The sequence below is a fragment of the Hippocampus guttulatus genome, chromosome 5 (genome assembly GCF_054856545.1).
Source record: "Hippocampus guttulatus isolate MCC_2025c chromosome 5, RoL_Hgut_1.0, whole genome shotgun sequence".
Taxonomy (NCBI): domain Eukaryota; kingdom Metazoa; phylum Chordata; class Actinopteri; order Syngnathiformes; family Syngnathidae; genus Hippocampus; species Hippocampus guttulatus.
The window spans coordinates 23,956,409-23,979,985 of record NC_141265.1 but is presented as its reverse complement, the minus strand read 5'-3'; the positions used below and the strand labels follow the sequence as shown (position 1 = coordinate 23,979,985).

Here is a 23,577-nt window from a genome sequence, read left to right as displayed (position 1 = left end):
ACCAACTGGTCAGCAGGGCCAGTTTCGTCTTGGGCTGCTCCCTGGACACTCTGTAGGAGGTGGGCAACAGGAGGATGCTAGCTAAGCTAACAGCTATGATGGACAGACCCTCCCACACCCTCCAGGCCACCCTGACAGCACTGGGCAGCTCCGTCATACACCCGCACAGCAAAAAGGAGAGATACTGCCGCTCGTTCCTGCCAACTGCTGTCAGGCTACTGAATAAACACACCTGAAAACCTGGACTCTCCCGCACTCACTCATTGTAAACAGCACAGCCGCCTTATGCAGCATATACACAATTGCATATATGCTTATGTGTTGTATTTTGTATTTTACATGGCATTCTGTACTGTGGACAGTTCACTTTTTATAAAAAAAAAAAAATTGTGCATGTAAATGCTTGTTTTCTACTTTTCCTACTTTCTTCCCTCTGAACTTTGATGCTGTAAATTGTGAATTTCTCCATTGTGAGACAATAAAGGTGTTCTTATCTTATCTTAAACATGTCCATTGAAGTCTGCACCAATTACAACTCTCTCACTTCTATGGATGTTCTGGATGACTTCATCAAGGTCCAACCAAAAATTCTCCTTCTTCTCCAACACAGATCCTACCTGTGGGGCAGACAACATTGAACATCACACCTTCAATTTCTATCTTCAGACTCACAACTCTATCTGACACTCTTCTTACTTCCAGGACATTCCTAACAAACTCATCCTTGAAGATAACTCCGACCCTTCCCATCTACACCATGATAGAACATCTTGAACACCGATCCTAAGCTTCTAACCTTGCTACCTTTCCACCTGGTCTCCCGGACACACAGTATGTCAACCAACTCTCTACCCTTTCCTGTCATATTTCGAACATTCAAAATCCCTACTCTCAGTCTTATACTCTTGGCGTTGTTCTTCTCTCTCTTCCTACGGTCACACCTTCCTCCTCTCCTTCAACCAACATAAGTCCATTTTCCACGGGCATCCGGTAGGTCAACAGCACCGATGGCGGTCATTGTTAACCTGGGCCTCAACCGATCCGGTATGGAATCCAAAGGTTTGATTTGCATGTTTGTTTTGGCCAAAATTTTTACGTCGGACGCCCTTCCTGACACAACCCTCTGTATTTATCTGGACTTGGGACCGAACAATAAGACACTGGCTTGTGCCCCTTGTGACTAGATTCCCTCACCTTCATTATTTGTAGTGTAGTTAAACACCTTCTTCCTGACCACATTCTTCCTCACACTTAATTCCACTGTGTGACCCAAGCATATGATTTCAGAACATCTGGAATCCTTATGGATTTAATTGACAACACCACAGACAAAATATTTTAGAGCTTACATGGCTTCTAGATGGCATTTCTGTGAAGCACAAAGCCATTTAAAAATCTTAGGGAAGTTCACCATTGTGGAAAAACTAAATTTTTGACCTATAATGTATGAGTCAAATGAGACAATCAATAATTTCATTTATTTGTCTGGTAAAGAAATATGTCCTGTCTTAAGTAACATTTTCAAGAGAACAATAAAACACAGTGGTAAAATATCCACGTCCTCAGTTGTGGGTGTTGATCCATTTGTCACTTTTGACAGAAAATAGAATTCGGAACAAGTTTTGTTTTTAAGGCAGAAAAACAAATAGAAAAATAATTTCAGGGCTAACAAAGTAACTGATTTTCAGTACATTTTGTTTAGAATAAAAAAAAAAAATCACCCTAGAAAATAGTCATTGAATCTAAAGTCCAGTCTCAGTCTAGTGAGATAATATCAGTTTTATTGTTGTCAGTTCCTCCTCGACTAGTGCTTCCTCCTCCTGCAGAAACCCGGGATTCATGGATGGAGCCAGCCTTTTTGGAGTTGGTTTCGTAGCGGCTACTGGACGATGAAACCAGGGCGGAGCTCGTGCTTGCAGAAGTGACACTCTGCATGGTACTTGTCAGGTTTTCCAGGAACATCTCAGGCCTGTAATGCTGAGCAAGTATAAGAATAAGAATAAGAAAACCTTTATTCGTCTCACAAAAGAGAAATTCCCAATTTACAGCAGCCGTTATGAAAGGAAGAAAGTAGAACAACAAAAAGTATAGGAGCTGCTGTGAAGGCAGCCAATCTCGCGGCACCATCTTGAAATCATAATAACATAATAAAAAAATAATACAACACAACATGTAAGACACAGACAGTCATTCAATCTTAACAACTTTTCTGCATACTCTTTGTTGTTTGAAGCAGTTATAGATGAAAGAGGACAGGATCAAAGTGTCCTTTCAAGAAGAACAACTTGGAAGTAAAATCTGCAAGCAGCAAAAACAGCCCAAGCAAGAACATGAAACGTTGGGATATGGACGGAGGACTCAATGCGAAAAAATACTTTTTATAATGTTTGTCAACAATGAGCCGCAGGGTACTTCCACGTGCCAAAACTGAGTAAAGCTGACCTGAACTGAAAATAATGACAATAATTTGCGTTTGGCGTTACGACAACAAATAAAAAGGTGGGAACCAAGTTTCCATTATCCGATCCGCGGAGGGAATTTTCTCAAATACGCATATGTACAAGCAAATGTTGAAATGTTTCTTTGGGTAACTGAGCAAACACATCAGATTTAGTTTATGTAGTACTGTCATGATTCAGTTTAGGGACCAACAGGTGCACTGTAGGGCTCCCCCGGCAGCTGCACACCTGTTGGCCATTTGCTAATTAAGGCTTTAAAAGGACTCCCAGCCCGAACACTCAGTGTCGGGTCATTGTTGCTTTTTGCTACTGTCATGTGTGTTGCTTTTGCTACTGTTTGCTCTTAGTTTCTGTCATGTTTAGTTCATTGTTATGTTTTAGCTTTAGTCATGGTTTTTCGTTTGATACTTTGGACTTTGTGTGTTTGGGATTTAGTTTTCTTTGTTTTAATACAATTCTTCAAATACACCCTGCTCCTCCCTCCTGCCTGCTTTTTGGGGTCCACCACCACCTCGCATACATGACAAGTACAAATGCGAGCTAGCATTTCATCTAGGTTATTGGTGTCGTCGTGACCGCCCACTTATCCTTTACGGAGGAACTCAGTCCATATATAATAGACAGACCTGAAAACCTGGACTTACCCCCACTCACCTATTTTTAATATGCTTATATTTATATTTATTTGTATACTTTTGGTTCTTCTACTTCTCCCTTTCATAATTCTGCTGCTGTAAATTGGGAATTTCTCCATTGTTAGACAAATAACTATGACCCTCCCCTCATCATCCGACATCTGCATTTTGCACAATTGCACAATGCACTACCTGACTTTACCCACAATTTTTCTTTTCTGCTTGGCTCTCGACGAAGGCGGACGCTATTCTGCTCAGCTCCTGTCCTTCCCCACCCTCCCTTTGCTCGCCACTCAGTCTACATGCTGTCTGTGTCTAACTTTCCCAGCCTCCTATCGTATTTTCATCCTAAGAAAAAAACATGGAATTGGTTGGCTGGTCTCTCGATGCAATCGACAACATTTTTTCAACGAAAAGAGCAGGCAGTGGGGAGCCCACTTGCCCTTCGGGGACATTTGCTGCCGGATACGCCCTTGATCCATGGAGAAAGTGGAGAATGGTGTGCGTGTCAATACTGTCCGTTGAGGATGTGGAAGACATCTAGATTATCAGCCTTCTGATAACAGGTATGCTGCTTTTTGGTGTTAGCAGTTTCTTGTTCTATCGCAAAATTCAACCGATGGGAGCAGCTTTATTGGAAGTGAAGAAGCTGCCGGTCATTCTCGTTGGTCTAGCGCGAATGTCCAACACTCAAGCGATGACTGAGCTCAACCGCAATATGGATGCAGTTTTGGAGCGTCTCCGTACGATTGGTGAAGTTGGAATTCTCGCTTCGAAAAGGAATTGAGGATTTGGCTGATCGGCGCCAGTGAAGGAATACAGCCACGGACTCAAGGCCACCTGAAATTGTTGGCGGCCGTCCCAAGACAAAACAACGCTATCTGGACCCTTTCCCCTGAAAAGTACGCATGGAAGCTAGTGCCCCCGCCATCACCCCCTCCTTCTCGGCCACGGACTGATAAGCCGGGACTGTCTCCATGAGCAGACCTTGACGAAGCAGCTCCGGCCTCTCCTTATCATCAACGCCTTCATCGTTCCTCCTGGCTTTTCCCCGTGATGTGACTTGATCTGCTGTGCACTAAATGGACTGGCAGCACGCTGGTCGGGCCGCGTCGCCCCCCCCTCCCCCCATCCATCCACCCCCTCATTACATGTTGTGTCTTGTGACTTGTCGTAACTGTCATATGCTTGATGTGCAGGGTATTTTTTTTTCTCCTAGACTTAAATTATCCTGAGAAGAGGATAGTTCGAGCATGTTATTTTTTTTCCCCTCCTTCCCTAGGGTTTACTTTTCTCAACTAAGATCTCGGGGGCGCTGTACATACAGCGAGTACCGACAGGCCCTTCGCACTGTATCCCATGTTCGTCATTGTTTTTCATGTTTCTTGTGCAGAGCGTGCCTGTTAAATCCAAATTACCCCATGGGGATAAATAAAGTTTCCTGAATCTGAATAGCCACAAGTGCCATTGTTTATGCTGTTTACATTGTTTATATTGTCTATACTGTTTATACTGCTCAGATTACATATGTCTTTTATACAGTGTAGCTGCTATTTTGTCTTAGCCGTGTGTGTTTAATGCACAGCATGTTTGCACTGAGGATGGAGAGGAAGAAATTTCATCTATGCTGCATGTCATACATAAGCATATTTGACAATAAAGATGACCTTGACCTTGATAAAGTTTTTCTTATCTTGACATGAAGTACTTGTACCGTCGGGATTTCTGTGATCTTTACATATTTATAACACAAAAGTTTCAGTTCATCAAATCAATTTTAATATCACAACGCAAGGAAATATAAAACACAGTTTCTAAATGTTGATTTCATTTACCAAGGGTGAAAAAAATCAAACCTATCTTTCTCTTTGTGAAAAAGTAATTTCCCCCTTGTTAAATCACAAAATAACTGTGACGAGCAACGGTTTTTGGCAAGCTGAGGTCAATTTCACCGGCCACACCATTACCTGATTACCATCACATTTTTGAAATCACATAAATGTAGTGCTGTGAAAAAGTATCTGCCCACTTCCTGATTCCTGTGTTCTTTGTATATTTATATGCGTGGGTTTTCTCTGGGTACTCCGGTTTCCTCCCACATTACAAAAACATGCATAGCAGGCTGATTGAACACTCAAAATTGTCCCTCGGTGTAAGTGTCAGCACGGATGGTTGTTTGTCTCTCTGTGCCCTGCGGTTGGCTGGCAACTGTTTCATGGTGTTCCCCCGGCTCCTGCCCAAAGAGAGCTGGGATAGGCTTACAGTACTCTCCGCGACCCTTGTGAGCATAGAGCGGATCGGAAAATGGATGGAAGGACAAAGGCCAAATTTGTTTCTTGCTTAACCGGTGGCTGGCGAGATTTTGTAGCGATTTTAGGCACTCCAGTTTGTGGATAATTGGTCCTCTTTTTGGGGCTAAAACAACCTGCTGATGTTGGATGGCCTTTACCCTAACTGGGAAGGTGCCATCACTCTTTCGAGAGACATAGATTAGTGTTTGAGCCTTCCTCCACACTTAGGAAGTTCACACGCAAAGGATACTAAACGTGCCTGGTCCCTGATGAAAAACCTCAACGGCAAGTCCGCCAATGAATCAGGAAAGACCCTCAAACACAAAGGCCGTGAATATGCCAGCAACAAAGCGAAGTCCAATGCCTTCAATGCTGAGTATGCCGCAGTGAGCGGAAGGAAAAGTGACCGGTCGAGCAGGAAGGCTGTACGAGAGCTCTGCAAGGATGTTCGAAGACTACGTATCTCCTCTCGGCTGGCTCAGAGCATGGTGCCCACAGCTGTGGAGAAGTGCTGTCATCCTCCCATTCCACAAAAAGGGTAAAGATCCACAGGTGATCGGCTCATACCGCCCGATAGCCGTCACTTCGACCCTTGGCAAGACCCTAGAAAGAATGATTGCAAACCGCCTGTCACGCTGGCTGGAGGACAACGCCCTCCTCAGCCCCTAGCAGGCGGGATTCAGGAAAGGTCGCTGTACGACGGATCAATGTCTCCGTCTCTCCCAGTTCGTCATAGACGGGTTCCAGTCTAGGCAACGTCAACTCTCAATTGCTACCTTCTTTGACGTATGACTGTGTGTGGCGGACAAGACTGCTCCAAAGAATGATTGATCTAGCCCCCTTGCGGTTCGTGCAATGGGTAAAATCCTGGCTGACCAATAGAATTGCCAGAGTCAAGATCAACTCCACGACTGTCCGGTCCCGCACCTTCAAATAGGGGCTCCCACAAGGCTCAGCCCTTTCCCCGCTCGTCTTCATTATTTACATCAACGATCTCCTTAGCTCAATCGAACCCACTAAGCTTGTCTCTGCCTATGCAGATGATCTGGCACTCGTTTGCAGCGATCAAAATAAGGAGGAAGCAGCGAAGAGACTGCAGTCTGAAGTAGACAAAGTTACAAATTGGAGTGATGATGCCCGTCTCACTGTCAACTCATCTAAGTCGGAGGTAGCCTTCTTCACCATGGATGCAGCAGAATCCTCATGGAAGCCAAAGACCTATCTTGGGGACACCCTTCTCTCTCCAAACCCCTCCCCTACCTTCCTCGGGCTGAAATATGATAGACAGCTTACCTTCAACAAGACTGTACGCTATGTCTCACAGACTATCCAACATCGGACCAACCTCCTCTACAGTTTGTTTTTTTCCAAGATGGCGCCCGAGTAGGCAGCCTTTGGCAAGTGCTCTTCAAGAGCCTTGCTTTTTTGTTCTTTTTTGGTATTTTTGTCTTTTGTTTTGTCACATGTTGTTTGTTGTTTCATCATGTGGACTGTTTTCAGCGCTTTTTGGCCACGACATTCGTCAAAGGAGAAGTATCTGTGCTTGGTGGCTGCACCTTCTCGGCAGCACGCCTGTACCAGCACAAAGATGTTAATTTGGAGGAATGTCGCCGCCATTGACTGTCGGTGCTGGACAGACCTGGGGTGCTTGTGTTTTTTGCGCCTGCAATGGGCAGCATTTTTCACAAACCCGTTTTGTTCAGTGGCTATGTCGGCGCTGTTGGACAGTCGGCGTTGGTGCGGCTGGATGGATGGCTGCTGACGTTGAGGATGAGGAGAGAGGAGCGTTGGCGCAGAGCGCCGGTGCGTATTTGGAACTGAGAGTCGCCGCTTGGAATTGAAATGGATTTCCATGGGACAGGAGAAGTGAACCAATCTCTTTTTTCGTCAATGGATGCTACAGCTTCTTGTTGACTTTGAAACTTAGCTTGTAGCCGACGTGTGCACATTTTGAGCATGACGTCTCTGATTAAAGGACACTTTGATTCTCTCCTCTTTCATCTCAAACTGCTTCAAACAACAAAGCATGTGACGGAAAAGTGGTTAGGACTGCACAACTGTCCGTGTTTTATGTTATGTGTTGTGTTTATTATTTTACTTTGTGTTAACTGTTTTGTGAAGCGCTTTGTTACAGCTGTCGCTGTTGTGAAAGCGCTATATAAATCAGCATGTATTGTATTGTATTGTATTGTACATGCTCTCAGGCTCCTCCTGGGGCTGGCACCCGTCCCATCTCAGGTCTGTGTACATAGCAACCATGAGGAGTGTCGCCGAACATGCTGCCCCAGCATGAACAACCTGGCTCTTGGCAACCAACACCAACAAGCTTGAACGCTGCCAACTGCAAGCAGCCAGAGCCATTACAGGGCAGGTCCGCTCAACTCCGGCTGAAGCTGTCCTCTTCGAAGCCAATCTCCCCCTTCTTACTTCCCGTTTTAAAAACCTATCGCTCCGTAAGGCAGATGACTGGGCCGATCTCGCTACTACCGACGATAGGAGAATTTTATTCCACAAACCCGCCCAAAAGCGCCTGAAACGTTCAGAGTGGCGCAGTCTTACCACCCCCATCTTATCCCAACTCAACCTCTTACCAGGGCCAGACACACAGTGTCCCGCACCGAATTTAAGATAGCCATTCCCCACTCTTCCAACAGTCCTTTTTACTCCTGTCCTGAAATCTGCCCCTCCGCAAGTCCAGTTGGCAGCTGCCCTCAACACCATTCATCTAAATGGCCAATCAGATCTGCACATCTATACAGATGGCTCAAAAGTGTCTGGAACCCGTAACGGGGGTGCCGGAATGGTGATTCGCCGTGACAACACCACACTCCACTGCTGGAATGCGGCAACGGGGACCTTTAGCAGCTCCTTCCACTCGGAGAAAGCTGCCTTTCTCCATGCCATCAGCTGGCTGCAGCAGAATGACGACAGGTCCTCGGCTTCCATCATGACAGAGTGCAGATCCTTGGTGGAGGGCATCTCAAACCTTAGTCCCATGGACCCTGAGATCACCGCAATTCAATCCTCCCTCGCAGAGTCATCGGAGAACTTCTGAAGGTGAAAGCCTACATGGAACGCCATAACCAGGTGGCTGGCATAGTCTACCGAAACATCTGTGCGGAGTATGGACTGGAAACCCCAAGGTCAAAATGGGAAACACCTCCGAAGGTGGTGGAGAATGACAGAGCGAAGATCCTGTGGGACTTCCAGATCCAGACTGACAAGATGGTAATGGCGAACCAACCAGATATCGTGATCATAGATAAAGGGCAGAGGAAAGCCGTTGTAGTGGATGTAGCGGTCCCAAGTGATGGGAACATCAGAAAGAAGGAACACGAGAAACTCGAGAAATACCAAGGGCTCAGAGAGGAGCTGGAGAGAGCCTGGAAGGTAAAGGTGACAGTCGTGCCTGTGGTGGTCGGAGCACTCGGGGCAGTGACCCCCAAACTAGATGAGTGGTTGCAACAGATCCCGGGAACAACATCGGACATCTCAGTCCAGAAATGTGCAGTGCTGGGAACAGCAAGGATACTGCGCAGAACCCTCAAGCTTCCTGGCCTCTGACCCGAGCTGAATGCGGGACAGACACCACCCGAGGGGGGGTGAGACGAGGATTTTTTTTTTAATACTGTATATATATCTATATACATCTATATATATGATATTTGCTCCATGTACAGCACATTTTGTATACAACGATGGGTGTTTTAAAGTGCTCTATAAATCCAGTTGAGTTGAGTACAGTAAATATTTCCATTTATCCATCCATCCATTTTCCGAACCGCTTGATCCTCACTAGGGTCGCGGGGGGTGTTGGAGCCTATCCCAGCCGTCTCCGGGCAGTAGGTGGGGGACACCCTGAATCAGTTGCCAGCCAATCGCAGGGCACACAGAGACGAACAACCATCCACGCCCACACTCACACCTAGGGACAATTTAGAGCGTCCAATCAGCCTGCCATGCATGTTTTTGGAATGTGGGAGGAAACCGGAGCACCCGGAGAAAACCCACGCAGGCCCGGGGAGAACATGCAAACTCCACACAGGGAGGCCGGAGCTGGAATCGAACCCGGTACCTCTGCACTGTGAAGCCGACGTGCTAACCACTGGACTACCGGGCCGCCCATTTCCATCTACGGACTTCTTTCAAATGGAGATTCCCTCACCCGGAATAAAAACATATGCAAAATTTCGACTACGATGTTACATGAACAATTAATTCACAACAACTGAATTTCCACTTCCCGGAACCCGGAAGCCATACAGAAGCACGCATGCAAGTCCCATTCGATACTACGGAATAACTCTGTCCGCGCCGCTATTTACTCTCATTCGAGACAAAACGGCAACATGTAAGTGACTTTATTAGCATGAGTTTTACTGGAAAAGTGAACAATTTTTATTTCGTTCACAGCTCTGAGTTTCTTGAATGCAACATACACATAGCTGCTCTGCCATTGGCTTACCGAGCATCATCCTGGCCTCCCATTGGCCAAGAGGGACCTCACTATCTATGTGTGTAGATAGCTAGATCTGTGGAAGATAGAGTGGAATGCATCCGATTCGCTGCTCAGAGTAAATTGCTTCTGGCTCGACGGACAGTCGAATAAATGAACGTTTCCGGGAATGCTTTACTTGTTATCATGCTAAAAACCTTACGCTAACTGGACTGCAAATTAGAGAGAAGGCGAGTTCCATCGCACTAACTATGGCCATCGAGGACTTCGAAGCGTCCCATGGCTGGCTTTAAAAGTTCATTGCATGACATAGCACTGCGATTTATCCATTTTGTATTTATATTGCACTTAATTCAACGGTGTTTGTTTTTTTCTTCTTTCTTCTTTCTACCCACATTCTTGCTGCTGTAGGCTGTAAATTTCCCCAGTGTGGGACAAATAAAGGATATCTTAATCTTAATTACCTGAGCAACGCTGTCTTGGGTGGCGATCGAGGGGAGGTTGTGTTAGAGACAGTGAGATCGTGGAAAGAAAAGCCACCGGGTCTCTTACTCATTTTAGAGCAAATAGACCTAAGTTTGTTTCCTATTTTTTGTTCATATACCTGTACAGTGTACTGAACTGCAGCTCTTGTGTTATAAACAGTGTTAGGAGCATATATTTTTGCATTTCATTGCTTGTGTTGTTACCAGAGATGTGTTCCTCAAGCCGGTCCTTGGCCTCGAGGACCGGCTCGAGGACCGAGGAGCGGTCCTTGGTCCTCGGCCTTGGCCTCGGAGTCAAGTCCTTGGTCCTTGGCCTTGGCCTTGGCCTCGGATTGCCGGTCCTCGGACACAATGAGGGATTAGAGCCTCGAATCCCTTGTCAAAAGACCGCTAAAATTACGAATGAATCTAATAAATTCCATCGAAGGAAACCCATATTAATGGATTAACTCCGTCGCTTTAAGAGGAGCAGGTCTGCCACTGACGGGTGACAGTTAGCGCAATGTGTAAAGAGCGGCATCACAGTTAGTTTCAATCACGGTTCGTTCCGTTCGCGATCGGTAGTTTAAATAGCGTGTAAAGCCTTTCTGTAACAGTGGTGTCTTTTATTTAGTTATTTTTGCACAGTCGTCACGTTTGTGCGGTCGCACTACAATGTTTGTTTGAATCAAGTAATTTGCGTTACAGCTGGAGTCAATAATGTCGGCACTTCACTTCCGGGTTTGGCCGTTGGGATTTGGAGTCCTTTTGCTCGATTCCAATTATGTTTGCTGAATGCTTTCTCATGTTTGGAATAATGAATATTGATAATACATAGTTGAAAATCATGGTTTATTTAATTAATTTTTATGATTATTGTGAATTTGAAGGTATTAAATTAATTAATGTAGTGTTAGTGTTAGTGGTAATAATAGTAGTACAGTACTCAGAGAATGGTTAGAGATTCAGCCATCTCGTTACCTCTGCATCCCGCGTCCGAGACGCATAATTTTCCCACGGGACGCACAGTTCCAAACAATGTGCGTTTTGGGGACGCAAGGAAATTTCTCAGTCAAAACAAACAAACGAACAAAAAAACTACGGCAAGCCTGAGGATTTCACAGGAACAATCGTTACCGGTAGCGTGTCGTTTCCGTGGCGTCATTTTCACGGTACCGAAAAATAGTTTAATTATAAAAGTCACCGCACTTGAATTGACTTTGTGATCCACGCGATTTCACTGCGCCTGTATGTGTGTTTGTGATGTGGTGTGGTGTGGTGTGTGAGTGTGTTTCTTCTAATTTACTTTCGTTTTGTTTTGTTTTCAGTGTTGGGGGGGGGGCACAACAGATGACGTTATGTGCGCATGCGGGTTGTTATATTAGTTCGCAAACTGAGGAATGGCGCGGATGAAAGTTTGAGATGGTGGCGAAAAAAACTCACCAAGGTCTACTAATTACGATATTTAAGAAATGGGAATGCTTGTCTGATTTTTTGTATGAATCGTCCAAAGGGCGTATCACTAAACTCACCTGTGACGTATGCACAGAACGCGAGAGCGAAATACGACGCGAGGCACGATTACGAGGCAAATTGGTCATTAGATTTGTAGGCTAATCACTGTGAAAAATATTATGAAACAGTAATGGTTATTCTCTAATTTACTGGTTGTAGCATGGTAACTTTATGAATAAAACATTCGTCACAAAGTGTAGTAATGCTAATGTTATGTTGGTAGAAACTAATGATGATGTGTGTTAAATTCTTTCGTCAAATTGATCGTAGATTACACATGCATCGTCTTGGGAAGAGGATGTCAAGCCACATCAATACTTACCTGTATTAATGATTACCAGTCAATTAATCTTTGCAGTGTGAGATTGGAAAAAATACTCTGATGATGCCACATGAGTACACCAGTTTTTGATCCATTTATTTTTTGGAATAAACCTGGAGTACACAGCTGCTGATGTAATGTTCATTGTTAATGCATAGTTTTCAAACATTGACCCTTGAAACATTATACTTTTGAGTTTCGGAATTCTTGATTATCAATATCAGTCAAAATAGAAAAATGGGTTCCCATGATGAACGTTTATGGAACCCAACATTTGTTATTGTGGTCTCCCATTGGGTAATCCGACGGAACCGAAAAACGGTTACCATGAATTTCCGAAATCCTCAGGCCTGCTCCTGAATTATTTAAATTTTTGCAGCATTTGTTTATCATTGTATGTATATGTTGTTGTTTGTGTTATTATCATATGCAATCGAATAAGTAGACCCTTTCAGAATTCGAAAATTGGGACTCTCTCAATCCATAATGGCACTCATACTTTTCTGATCAGCGAGTCCCTGGGACTTTTTACATTTCTTTCATTTTTTGGAAGGTCAGCATCTCACCCTTTTCTATCATCGTACTTATCGCTGTGATACGTTTTCTTTCCCATCTTTCGAAACCATAATCTTTCCCTGGTTGAAAGTCCTCATCGTGTGATAGCCACCTTCGGATTTTCACCTGCTTTTCTAATTTATTTTCTTTTACTATGGTGAACCACGTATTTAAAGTGAATTTTGTTATTTGATCTATCAAGCCCTCCTTTTCCCGAAATAATCTTCTGTCCCCCAGCAGTGTTTGAGTCAGGTATCCCTCGGCCATCACTTCAATTTCGTTCCATTTTGCTCTATACTCTCCGTTACACCAACATGCTACTGCTCTGAGTTGTGCTGCACGGTAGTAATCCTTAAAATTCGGTACCGCCAATCCTCCCTTCTCCTTGGGCAACTGTAGTGTCGTCAGTCTGATCCTCGGTCGCTTACCACCCCCAGATAAATCTTGAGGTCAGTTTATCCCATTCTATAAATTGTTTCTGTGGTATGGGTATAGGTAGCGACTGATAGAGGTATAGCAACCTCGGCAGAATGTTCATTTTGACCATTTCTATTCTAGAGCTTAATTCTAGGACATGTGTTGACCATCTCCCAAGGTCTGCTTTGATGGCTTGATTAATCTTTGTGTAGTTCGTTTCAAACAGTTTGTCCATACTTTTCGTGACGTACACACCTAGGTATTTTACCGTCTCACTGTCCCATTTTACTTTGTATTTTCCCTTCATCAACTTTGATGGTGTGTAGTTAATGTGACAAAAACGCAGTTCCTAGCACTTAAGTCTATATCCTGAGTAACATTCATATTCTTCCAGTTGTTCCATCAGTTTCGGGAAGCTCTCTTCCAGTTGTGTTACGTATGCTATCAGATCATCGGCAAACAGGCTCAATTTGTGTTCTGAGCCTCTCAGCTCCACGCCTTTGATGTTGTGATTCTGTCTGATTGCCTGGGCTAGGGGTTCGATGAAGATATTGAATAGTGTTGGTGAGAGGCAACATCCTTGTCTAGTCGATCTTTCAAGTGTTATTCGGTCCGGTATGCTGCCATTCACTTTCACTCTCGCAGTCGGCCCATTATACAGTGTCTGTACAACTCTAATCGAATCTCTATTGAAGCCAAATTTTTCCATGACTTTATATAGATAGACCCACCGCACACTATCGAATGCCTTTTCTGCATCCATGCTCACCAACACTGCACTCGTTCCTGTCTTCCGAATCGCCTCCACTATGTGTAAAGTTTTCCTTCTATTATCCTGGGGCTGTCTACCTTTGACAAAACCCGTTTGGTCTCTATCTATAATTTCAGGCATGAACGTCTCGAATCTTTTGGATATGATTGAGGTATAGATCTTATAATCGACGTTAAGTATGGATATTGGTCTGTAGCTACAACATAACTCTTTATTTTTGCCCTCTTTGGGGATTATAGAGACGATTGCCTCTTTCCATGATGGTGGAATCTTGCCCTCCTTCATGGTATATCTTAGTGAAGATAGCAAAAGGGGACGTAGTTCCTGTCTAAATATCTTGTAAAACTCTGAGGGGAAGCCATCACTACCCGAAGCTTTACAATTTTTCGTTCCGCTGATTGCGATCTCCAATTCTTCTGCAGTAATTTCAGAGTTCAGGGATTCATTATCTTCTTCCCCTACTGATGGTAATTCCAGACCCTCTAAAAATGTTGTGATACTCTCTTCATCTGCTGCATCCGGTTGTGTATATAAAGTCTTATAATACTGCTGAAATGTTTCCTCTATTTCCTTTGGTTCTTTTAATAATTCATTAGTTCTGGGGCACCTAATCTTATAAATTGTGTTTAACGCTTGTTGTACCCTTAACCTTCGTGCAAGTAATTTACTTGCCCTGGACCCACCTTCATAGTAAACCTGTTTCACAAACCATGCTCTTTTTTCCACCTCCGTTAATAATATTCGATCTACTTCCTTTTTAGTGTCTGTGACCTTCATAAGTATCTCTGTGTTATTTGTTCTTTTATGCTGATCTTCAAGTTCTTTCAGTTGTCTTGTTAAGTTTTTATATGATTCTTGTCTTGTCCTTTTAAGCCATATTGCATGTGCTATAAGTTTTCCTCTTATTACTGTTTTCAGAGCATCCCACACAACATTTGGGTTAACTTCTCCATTGTCATTTTCTTCCCTATATTTGACTCCCTTTATTTCTTGTACCAATTCCTTATTATTCAATAAACCTACATTCAACCTCCAAATTGAAGATTTCCTTTTACTGGTCAATTTCACTGTCATATACACAGCGCTGTGGTCTGACAAATCTGTGACACCAATTCTGCATTCTTCCACCCTGTGTCCATCCTCCATCTTCATGAAAAAGTAGTCTATTCTGCATAGGTTGCATGTGGATGAGAGTAATGTGTGTAGTCTCTATGTAACGTGTGTACATCCCTCCATACATCGATTATCCGTAGTTGTTTTATTTGTGTGTTGATGTACTTGGTTATATGTATCCTAGAGTTCCTTGTGCTTATTGTATCTAAGTAAGGGGTGCCCAAACTTATTGGACCGAAGATCTACTTTTCGATCAACTAACCTCCCGGGATCTACCCCTACCGGCGCGCGCGCGCGCACACGCACACGCACACGCACACACACACACACGATGAGAAACAGCCTGAAACTGAGGCATGCGATGCACTTTTGCAACATGGTAACTATCGGAGCTCACACGCACCATTTTAAAGCGCTTCCCTGGGCCCTCCGAGATTCTTATTCTTTGCCCGTGCCCTCGGTGAATTGTACACGAAGCAAACTGAATGAGAATAATGACGATAAAAGATAGAGCGCAATAGCTCTGATCACCAGCTGCAATTGCAGACTGCTGAGCACTAACAACTTCCGGTGACGTAATCACGCGTTTTTTTTTTTGGTGAAAATGAGACTGATAGGATGATTAGAGTGCAGTGTACATTAACACAAAAAATATATTACGAACATGTACAAAGACACACAAATGGTTGTTTTTTTTTCTCCTTGACACTCCTCGGATCTACTTGGGACCTGTCTTAGATCTACCGGTAGATCAGGATCGACGTAATGGGCACCCCTGATCTAAGTCATGGTTAAGCACCACATTGAAGTCCCCTCCACATATCAAGATCCCATCCATTTCCACAGCCATGACATTGAAAAGGTCTTCAAAAAAGTTCCTTTCACTCTCTGGTGGAGCATATACATTGATTAATGTGACCTTCTTGGCTTCCATCGTCCCCTTGACCACTACATACCGCCTTTCTCTATTTTTTATCTCTTTGTCAATTTCAAATTTCACTGAGTTATTCATTAATACAGCCACCTCTCTCCTATGGCATTCTTTAAATGAACTATAGTATGTATTAGTGTACCCATACCTTTTCAATTTTTCATGTTCTTGTGGCGTCAGGTGTGTTTCTTGTAAAAAAAAAAAAGAAGACCTGTATCTCCTCCTTTCTTAATTTTGTCAACACCTTCCCCCTCTTTACTGGGTTGTTCATGCCATTCACATTTAATGACACCACCTTAATGTCTCTATGTTGAACCATCATTCTTCTAGGAATATCCTGTATTTACCCACATGTCACAGATCACAACATACAGTATACTAAACACTGTAACCGTAAAACATAAAAAAATGTCATCATCAATCAAAAATTGAACTTCCAAAGCATTAAGGGATTCCCTTTTCATATCCCCTTTCCCCTGTTGGTGGGTGGGGTAAAGCCTCTCCTAGTGAGAGGGCCCCCCTAGTGGCAGAGATCATCTCCAGTGCTGATCTCCCAAGCTCACTGCAAAAGTCCAACAATTCAGTTCAAGAGCTCCCGGCCGGAGCTTCGTAAATTTCTAAACATTCTTTAACCTTCTTCAGTGGATTGTTTTGGGAAAAGAAACCCCGCCTATCAATCAAATTACATTGCTCTATATATCCTTCGTTTACACCCGAACATTCAGAACCTGTCAATAGATTTCTAATTATTTCGACTCAGAGTTAATCCCCCCTTCAAAAACTTTTAACAGCATCCCCACATAGAATTTGTTCTTTACTGACCAACCGTAGAACTAGGAAAATTAAAGAAAGTTATGTGGATTCCAAAAGTCCTTTGAGAACAACTGCATTCCTGTCCGAGTTCTTTGTTCCACTGCTTTTGTCCTTCATTCTCCTCGTGTCATCCAAATGTTCTCACATTTATCTCTTGGTCTTCATCCACTTGCGCGCTGCCTCCAGTCTCTGTTGTGTCGTCGGGTTCTCTTATCCAAGGCTCGGCACCTGCCACCCTCTCATCCGCATCGCCTCCGCCGCCTCCTAAGCGCTGCTGTATATTTTCACTCCTTCAGTCCAGTGGACCCTCAGTGTGTCCATCGGGGATTGGAACCTAATTCCCTTCTCCTTTAGAATATTTTTAAGTCCGGCATACTCTCGACGTTTAGCCGTCACTTCTGTCGCGTAGTCGTGGTCAAAGGTCACTCTGTTTCCCTCCACTTGAAGCGGCGTTCGCCAGGCCGTCTTGAGTACGTTTTCTTTGATGTTGAATCTCAGGAAGTCGCTCGTGGTGGTTTGTTCAATAATGGTTTTGGAGCGAGCGCTCTGTGCGCCCTTTGTATCTCCAGTTGAATATCTTCGGAGATTCCCAGCTCTTTATGGATAAGCTTATCAACATAGTCGGTTGTGGAGTCTCCCTCGACCCCCTCTTTCAGTCCCCAAATTCGGATGTTGTTCCTCCTCGACCTTCCTTCCAAGTCGGCCACTTTCTGTTGGAACTTCCTTTGTTATTCGAGTGAGACAGTGAGAATTTCCTGTACCTTTGTACTCCATTCCTCCACTTCACCTGCTCTTTTTTCCAGCATCTCAATATCCTTCCTTTGTACCCGGATGTCAGCGTTCACGGATTCAAGCTTTTTATTAGTTTCCTCCCGCAAGTTTTCAAGTCCTTGTTTCATCTCCTCCATTTGTTTGACGATTCTGTCCAACTTGACGTCTAAATGGTGTTGTCCTGTGTCCACTTTGGCTCTTATTTCTCCGAGTCCGCTCTGTAGATTAGCCTGCAATGCCGACGCCCAGCCAGGTTGATTGTCGATGTCGCGAGCTAATGCTATGTTAGCATTAGCCGCTAACGCCGATCCCCCTTCATCTTCGTTGTGTGTGTTTTCAGTCTGTTTCTCGCTCTTCTTCTTCTTCTCCTTTCCCTTTCCAGACAGAGCTTTGTTCATATCCATCTTATCCTATGTTTGGGTCGCAGCCTCCGTTCTTTTGTTGTTTTTTTTCTCCGTTTTTTGCTCGAATGGTCGGGAGCTCCACGCGTTTGCAGCTTACCCTCTCGCTGTCATACCGGAAGTCTCTCGAGATTCTTTTGCAACATCCTGGATGAGTCGTCGTCACACTCATGCAGTAATTTTCGCTGGTGGACACTCCAGTTTTATTCATTTGGGATAATGGCTCTGACAGTGGTTTGCTATAGTCCCAGAGTCTTGGAAATGGCTTCGTAACCTTTTCCGGGCTGATAGATTTAAATCACTTTTTTTTTCTAATTTCTTCTCAAATTTCTTTGGATCATGGCATGATGCGTTTGTTTCCTGAGGTCTTGTACCCGACTTAACTTTTATTGACAGATTCTGTTCACATGATTTCTTGAGTCAGCAAATGTGGTGTTAGGGCGTTGCCTGTGAAATTGAACTCAGTTTTCCCAAAACTGTTGTTAATCACAGCTACTTTGTGATTTAACAAGGCGGGCCAATTACTTTTTCCACAGACGGCCAGATATTTTTAAATTTATTTTTTTTGTGCGTTAATTATATTGGCATGAAGAAACTGCATTTTATATTTCTTTGGGTCGTCTATTTGTGTTATTAAAATTAGTTTGAGGAATTGAAATCTTTGTATGTGATAAAAATGCTTATTGCAATATAAATCAGTGACGCACGTAATGGTCTCATCCAAAATATACTGGGTTTTGTGTGTTGATTTTGAAACAAAAGTTCTGTAATTTATTTGTGACTATTGCAGTAGACATGTGCCATTAACATACCTGGGGATTCGCTTGAATTAAAGAAAACAAATCCAGGCCTACACAAAAGAGACAAAATAATGAGATTATTTTCGGTTTCACACCACGGACAATGCAAACACCCCAGAAATCATACACTCACTCTGCATTTCTGTGGGGATGGTGGTAAAGGTGGAAGGGTGGAAGGGGACTGCATAATCAGCGAGTGTAGAGGTCAGATATGATGGGTCCAAGGTCTGAACAGGTGACATGTGTCTATTGGAAGGCTGATAGGTCAATACTCTGAGAGGATAGAGACAGAATTTCTTATTTAGTATCAAGAATAAAGAAGGGAATTGAAAAAAGATGAAAATTACAATTACATCGAAATATCATAATTAATATATTTAGAGGTAATATTTCGTGTTGTAACAAACCTCTTTGCATGCATGTCCTCATTTTTTGCAATGTACACACAGTGTTTCTTAAGAGGAGGATCTGTGCTCTCTTTTTCATCATCGTCGGAGGAGGAGCTCTCCAGAGTCAAATCAATAACATCTGCCTTCTTGGATGGGCAAGGCTCAGCAGAATGTGGAACCAGCAAAGATTGTCGCAAAGGAGCTGAACCTAAAAACAACAGCAACCCACGTCAGAATTTTTCTTTCTTCTATGTGCGTCTTTAAAACTTTGACATAGGTGGGACCCAAAAGTGGGGTGGAGTCCCATCTTGGCTGGATTATCAACAGCTCGTTGTAAAAATAAAATACTGTGGCTCCTAGTTCTACAACGGTGCTAAACAGTGCAGAATGAACTCGTCTTTGCAGCAATGTGCAAATATGTTGTCATGCAACACAAGTCAATGACCTGCATACCTAATGTTATTTATTTGTCAGTCAGGAACAGCCATTTACAGTGAAGATACAAAGTCTACATACTTCTGTTTAAATGTCAGCGTGTTTGTGATAGAAACAAAATGTGGACAATTTTATGACTTTTTAACTCATTGAATACCACCCCTTTTCACTGGAGCAACCCCCTCAATCCCTCACATTTTACTGAATTTTGACTGATTTGCAAGGCCCACAGAATTTTCTGTTCTATGGCTAAATATACATGCAACCTGTCAAAGGAAAGGTGAGACTCTCTTGTTTCAACAGAAAAAAAAGTTTGTTTCTAGCTTTCTCCGTTCGTTGGCAATCAGCATTAGAAAACTGCTAAGTTTGATGGAAAAGGCCGATTTTCTGCAGAAATCCAGAGAAAATGAGCTTTTTGTAAAAGCATGCATTTCAAGCATCATTTCAAGTTTTACACTATTATTTGCTTTTGTGGCAGCTCAAATACCTCAATAATGTGTTCCTCCTACAAAAGAACATTACAAATAATGTTTTTGTAGCAAAATAATTTATTTGCACACAACAAAACTATGAACAAAAGTGCAGCTGTGGAGAAGATGGTTTTTGGCTTCCATCCAGTTTGTCACCATCGATTCATCCCACCATGTCCAGATGCACGACCTATAAATTATAGAAACATAAAAAGTTGCAAATATATCTTGCTGCAGAGTGAGGTACAATAATTTTATTTACCTTTCTTTCCACCACCAAAGCGAGGAGTCGTCATCTTTTGCTTCTGGTTGGACAATCTGTAATTTATAGAAGTATGTACAATTACCACTTTTATTTTTCTATTTTTTTATGGTTGCTTTCCACTTAATTTCAACATCTCTCACACACACACATACATGCTCACACACTGCTATTTACACCATCCATTCCACGTTGCTCAGCATCCAATTTGAAATGAAATGGAATATGAATTTAACACTAGTGGTTTTAGGAGAGCTGAGCGGACCAAATGTGTCCTGTTTTTTTTTGTTTTGTTTTTTTAAAACCTATGGCGACATGCAAGTCAGCACATTTACGGCACATATTTTCATCCACATCTACGAGACGCATCAACCGTAACCATAAATGATTAGTGTTACTGGCAACTTCATAGTATAGCGGGGAATGTAGCGGTACATAAAAGTGACTGATGAGGCATAAGAAGTGATGAAGTTTTGAATGGGAACTTGCAAGCTAGTCAGCAGTTACCTCCTCGTTCCAGCGGCTCTGGCGAGGACTCTCAGCTGCTTTCCGTTATGTCCGAAGGCACGTATTCGTCCGACATATCGGGATCCAAATCGCTCTCCAATTCATCGTTTTCGCCGTCGTCATTACGAGACGATTCCAACGAATCGCTGACGTGTGCCCGGTGTCGGCCATGCGAAGCAATGCAGCCTCTTTGCCGTCATCGCTGGAAGTCGCCGGGGAGACGATTTGTGGGCGATGTGGGGCATCGGGAGGCACAAAATGCTCTGCCAAGCGATGATCGCTGACGTGGAGCAAGTTCATCTTCATCAGATGAACTCGAAACTCGGCATGAGCTATGCGGGCTGCGTGTAGCACGCCATGTTTGTGCAGGCCGACGTTCGTTTGACGGGTGCCGCTTTCGATAAATGACCGAAGCATCATTTTCTCTTCCACACAAACACCATCTCCTTTGTTGTTTTGTTTCGAGGACGCTTTTATACCGAAAAAAAATCATTTTTCGTTAGTTATTTCCTTTTCTCCATCGTTGCTAGTTGCTAATGTTCCAATCCACTATCGACATACGCCCCTCCTTCACTGTACGCCCTTTATACTACTTCTGCGGCGTGATCCTGGTTGATTTTTGCACCACTGCCACCCGATGGCCATTTTTTTGCTATTTAACATTGCCGTCAAGCCTAATCCTGTGGTGAGAAGTTGCATCGGACTCTCTTGCACCCTCCCCCATGAAAACACGTGATTGACGTATTAATACGTCATGGGGAGGGAACGGCTATGCGCTAATTGACGTATTTATACGTCAAAGAGTGTAAATGAGTTAATTTAATACACTTGAAATTTTATAGCACAACTGTTACAGTTTTCTTATAATACCACTGATCACTTTAGCTCTGCTTGATACTTTGCACATTGTCTCACGGTTATCACTGGGTGGTGCCACTGCACAACGGTTCACTTACATTACGGAATGTCCTTCCATACTTATTTGTCATGTCCTTGTTTATGATGATACTAGTGCAGCGTGTTCTACCAGAGACAAATTCCTTGTGTGTTCTACATATTTGGCCAATAAAGATGATTCTGATTCTGACTGAGTACAGATGGACCATCTGTGTTGTTTTAGAGCAGGGGTGCCCAACCAGTCGACCGCGGACTGATCCCAGCCGACCTACTATTTTCACCCTGAGTGGGAGCAATATTATTTTTTGTTTATTCTCATTCTAAGCCTGTTTGTTGGATTTGAAATGCAACAGTGGCATTGGTGAAGGAAACGAATCTGGAGCGGCATTTCAAAATGGTACACAGGAGCAATGAGAAGGATTTCCCTGCAAAAACACTTTTATGTGACACAAAAGTGCAGGATTTGAAAGCCCAGCTTGCAGCATGGCAGTCTATCTTCACAAAAACAAAGACGCAGAGTAACTAACTACGAAAAGCTAGCCTCCTCCTCCGAGTGCCAGGTCTCTCACGAAGGTAGGAAGTGATTTCCTTTTTTCAAACAGAGATCTACCTGTTTTGTATCTTGTTTATTTTTCTGTTTGGTTTATTAAGGTGAATTATGGCTGTTTCTCATCCTGCAGATTAGTGTGTGTGTGTGTGGGGGGGGGGGGGGCATGTTGACACTGGACTGTTCAATCTCCGAAAGTCGGCTCCTTGAAAAATAGCCCTTGGGACAAAAAAGGTTGGGCAGGGGATTTCAGAGCATCCCCTCCCAAATATAACTTCTCATTCACAAACAAACCAGACAGAAGAGGAGGGAGTGTGGCAGTTATTTTATCCATTCGTCCATCCATGTTTTAATCCACTTCATCCTTTCAAGGGTCGCGGGCATGCTGGGGCCTATCCCAGCTGTCTTTGGGCAGGAGGTAGGAGACACAATGAACTGGTTACCAGCCGATCACAGGGCTCACATAGACAAACAACCATTCACACTCACAATCACACTTAATGACAATTTTGAGTGTTGCGTTAAGATAAGATAAGATATCCTTTATTAGTCCCACACTGGGGAAATTTACAGCCTCCAGCAGCAAGAATGTAGGCAGAAAGAAGAAGAAAAAACAAACAAACACCGTCCAATTAAGTGCAATATAAATACAAAATGGATAAATCGCAGTGCTATTTACAGTTGTTTTCCACATCATTCAATTATTAAATATTATTGTTGCTATTTTTTATTCAGCAGCCTGACAGCAGTTGGTAGGAACGAGCGTCTGTATCTCTCCTTCTTGCAGCGCGGGTGTAACAGTCTCTGGCTGAAGGAGCTACCTAGTGCTGTCAGGGCGGGCTGGAGAGGGTGGGAGGGACTGTCCATCATAGCTTTTAGCTTAGTTAGCATCCTTCTGTTGCCCACCTCCTCCAGAGTGTCAAGGGAGCAACCCAGGACAGAACTGGCCTTCCTGACCAGTCGCTCCAGTCTCTTTCTGTCCCGGGCTGAGATGCTGCCTGACCAGCAGACAATGCCATAATGGATGGCCGAGGCCACCACCGAGTTATAGAAAGTCTTAAGGAGCGACCCCTGAACCCCAAAAGACCTCAGCCATGTTAACCAGCCATGCATGTTTTTGGAATGTGGGAGGACACCGGAGTACCCGGAGAAAACCAACACAGGCACGGGGATAACATGCAAATTCCACAGAGGAAGGCCGGAGCCAGAATCGAACCCAGCACCTCTACACTGTGAGGCGGACATGCGAACCAGTCGACCACTGTGCAGCCTAGCTATTTTATCATCTATGAATTTTAAAGAAACCCTTTTTGGTTTTTACCCAACATTTGAGTATCACTCTCTTCTTAACAGTT

The 23,577-nt window shown here is 43.6% G+C and overlaps 1 protein-coding gene across 3 annotated transcripts in view; it reads right to left on the bottom strand.

Annotated features, from left to right (window-relative positions):
* Positions 1 to 1,459: 1,459 nt before the first annotated feature.
* pias2 (protein inhibitor of activated STAT, 2) overlaps positions 1,460 to 23,577 on the bottom strand; it is a 113,415-nt gene continuing 91,297 nt past the window's right edge. For all 3 annotated transcript variants that reach the window (XM_086111692.1, XM_086111694.1, XM_086111693.1), the window contains 4 exons: positions 19,123 to 19,312; positions 18,849 to 18,988; positions 18,728 to 18,765; positions 1,460 to 1,977 (listed from right to left, as the gene is read on the bottom strand). In XM_086111692.1, the coding sequence (XP_085967818.1) occupies positions 1,756 to 1,977; positions 18,728 to 18,765; positions 18,849 to 18,988; positions 19,123 to 19,312 (590 nt within the window). In that variant the 3' untranslated portion in view covers positions 1,460 to 1,755. The remainder of the gene's footprint in view (positions 1,978 to 18,727; positions 18,766 to 18,848; positions 18,989 to 19,122; positions 19,313 to 23,577) is intronic.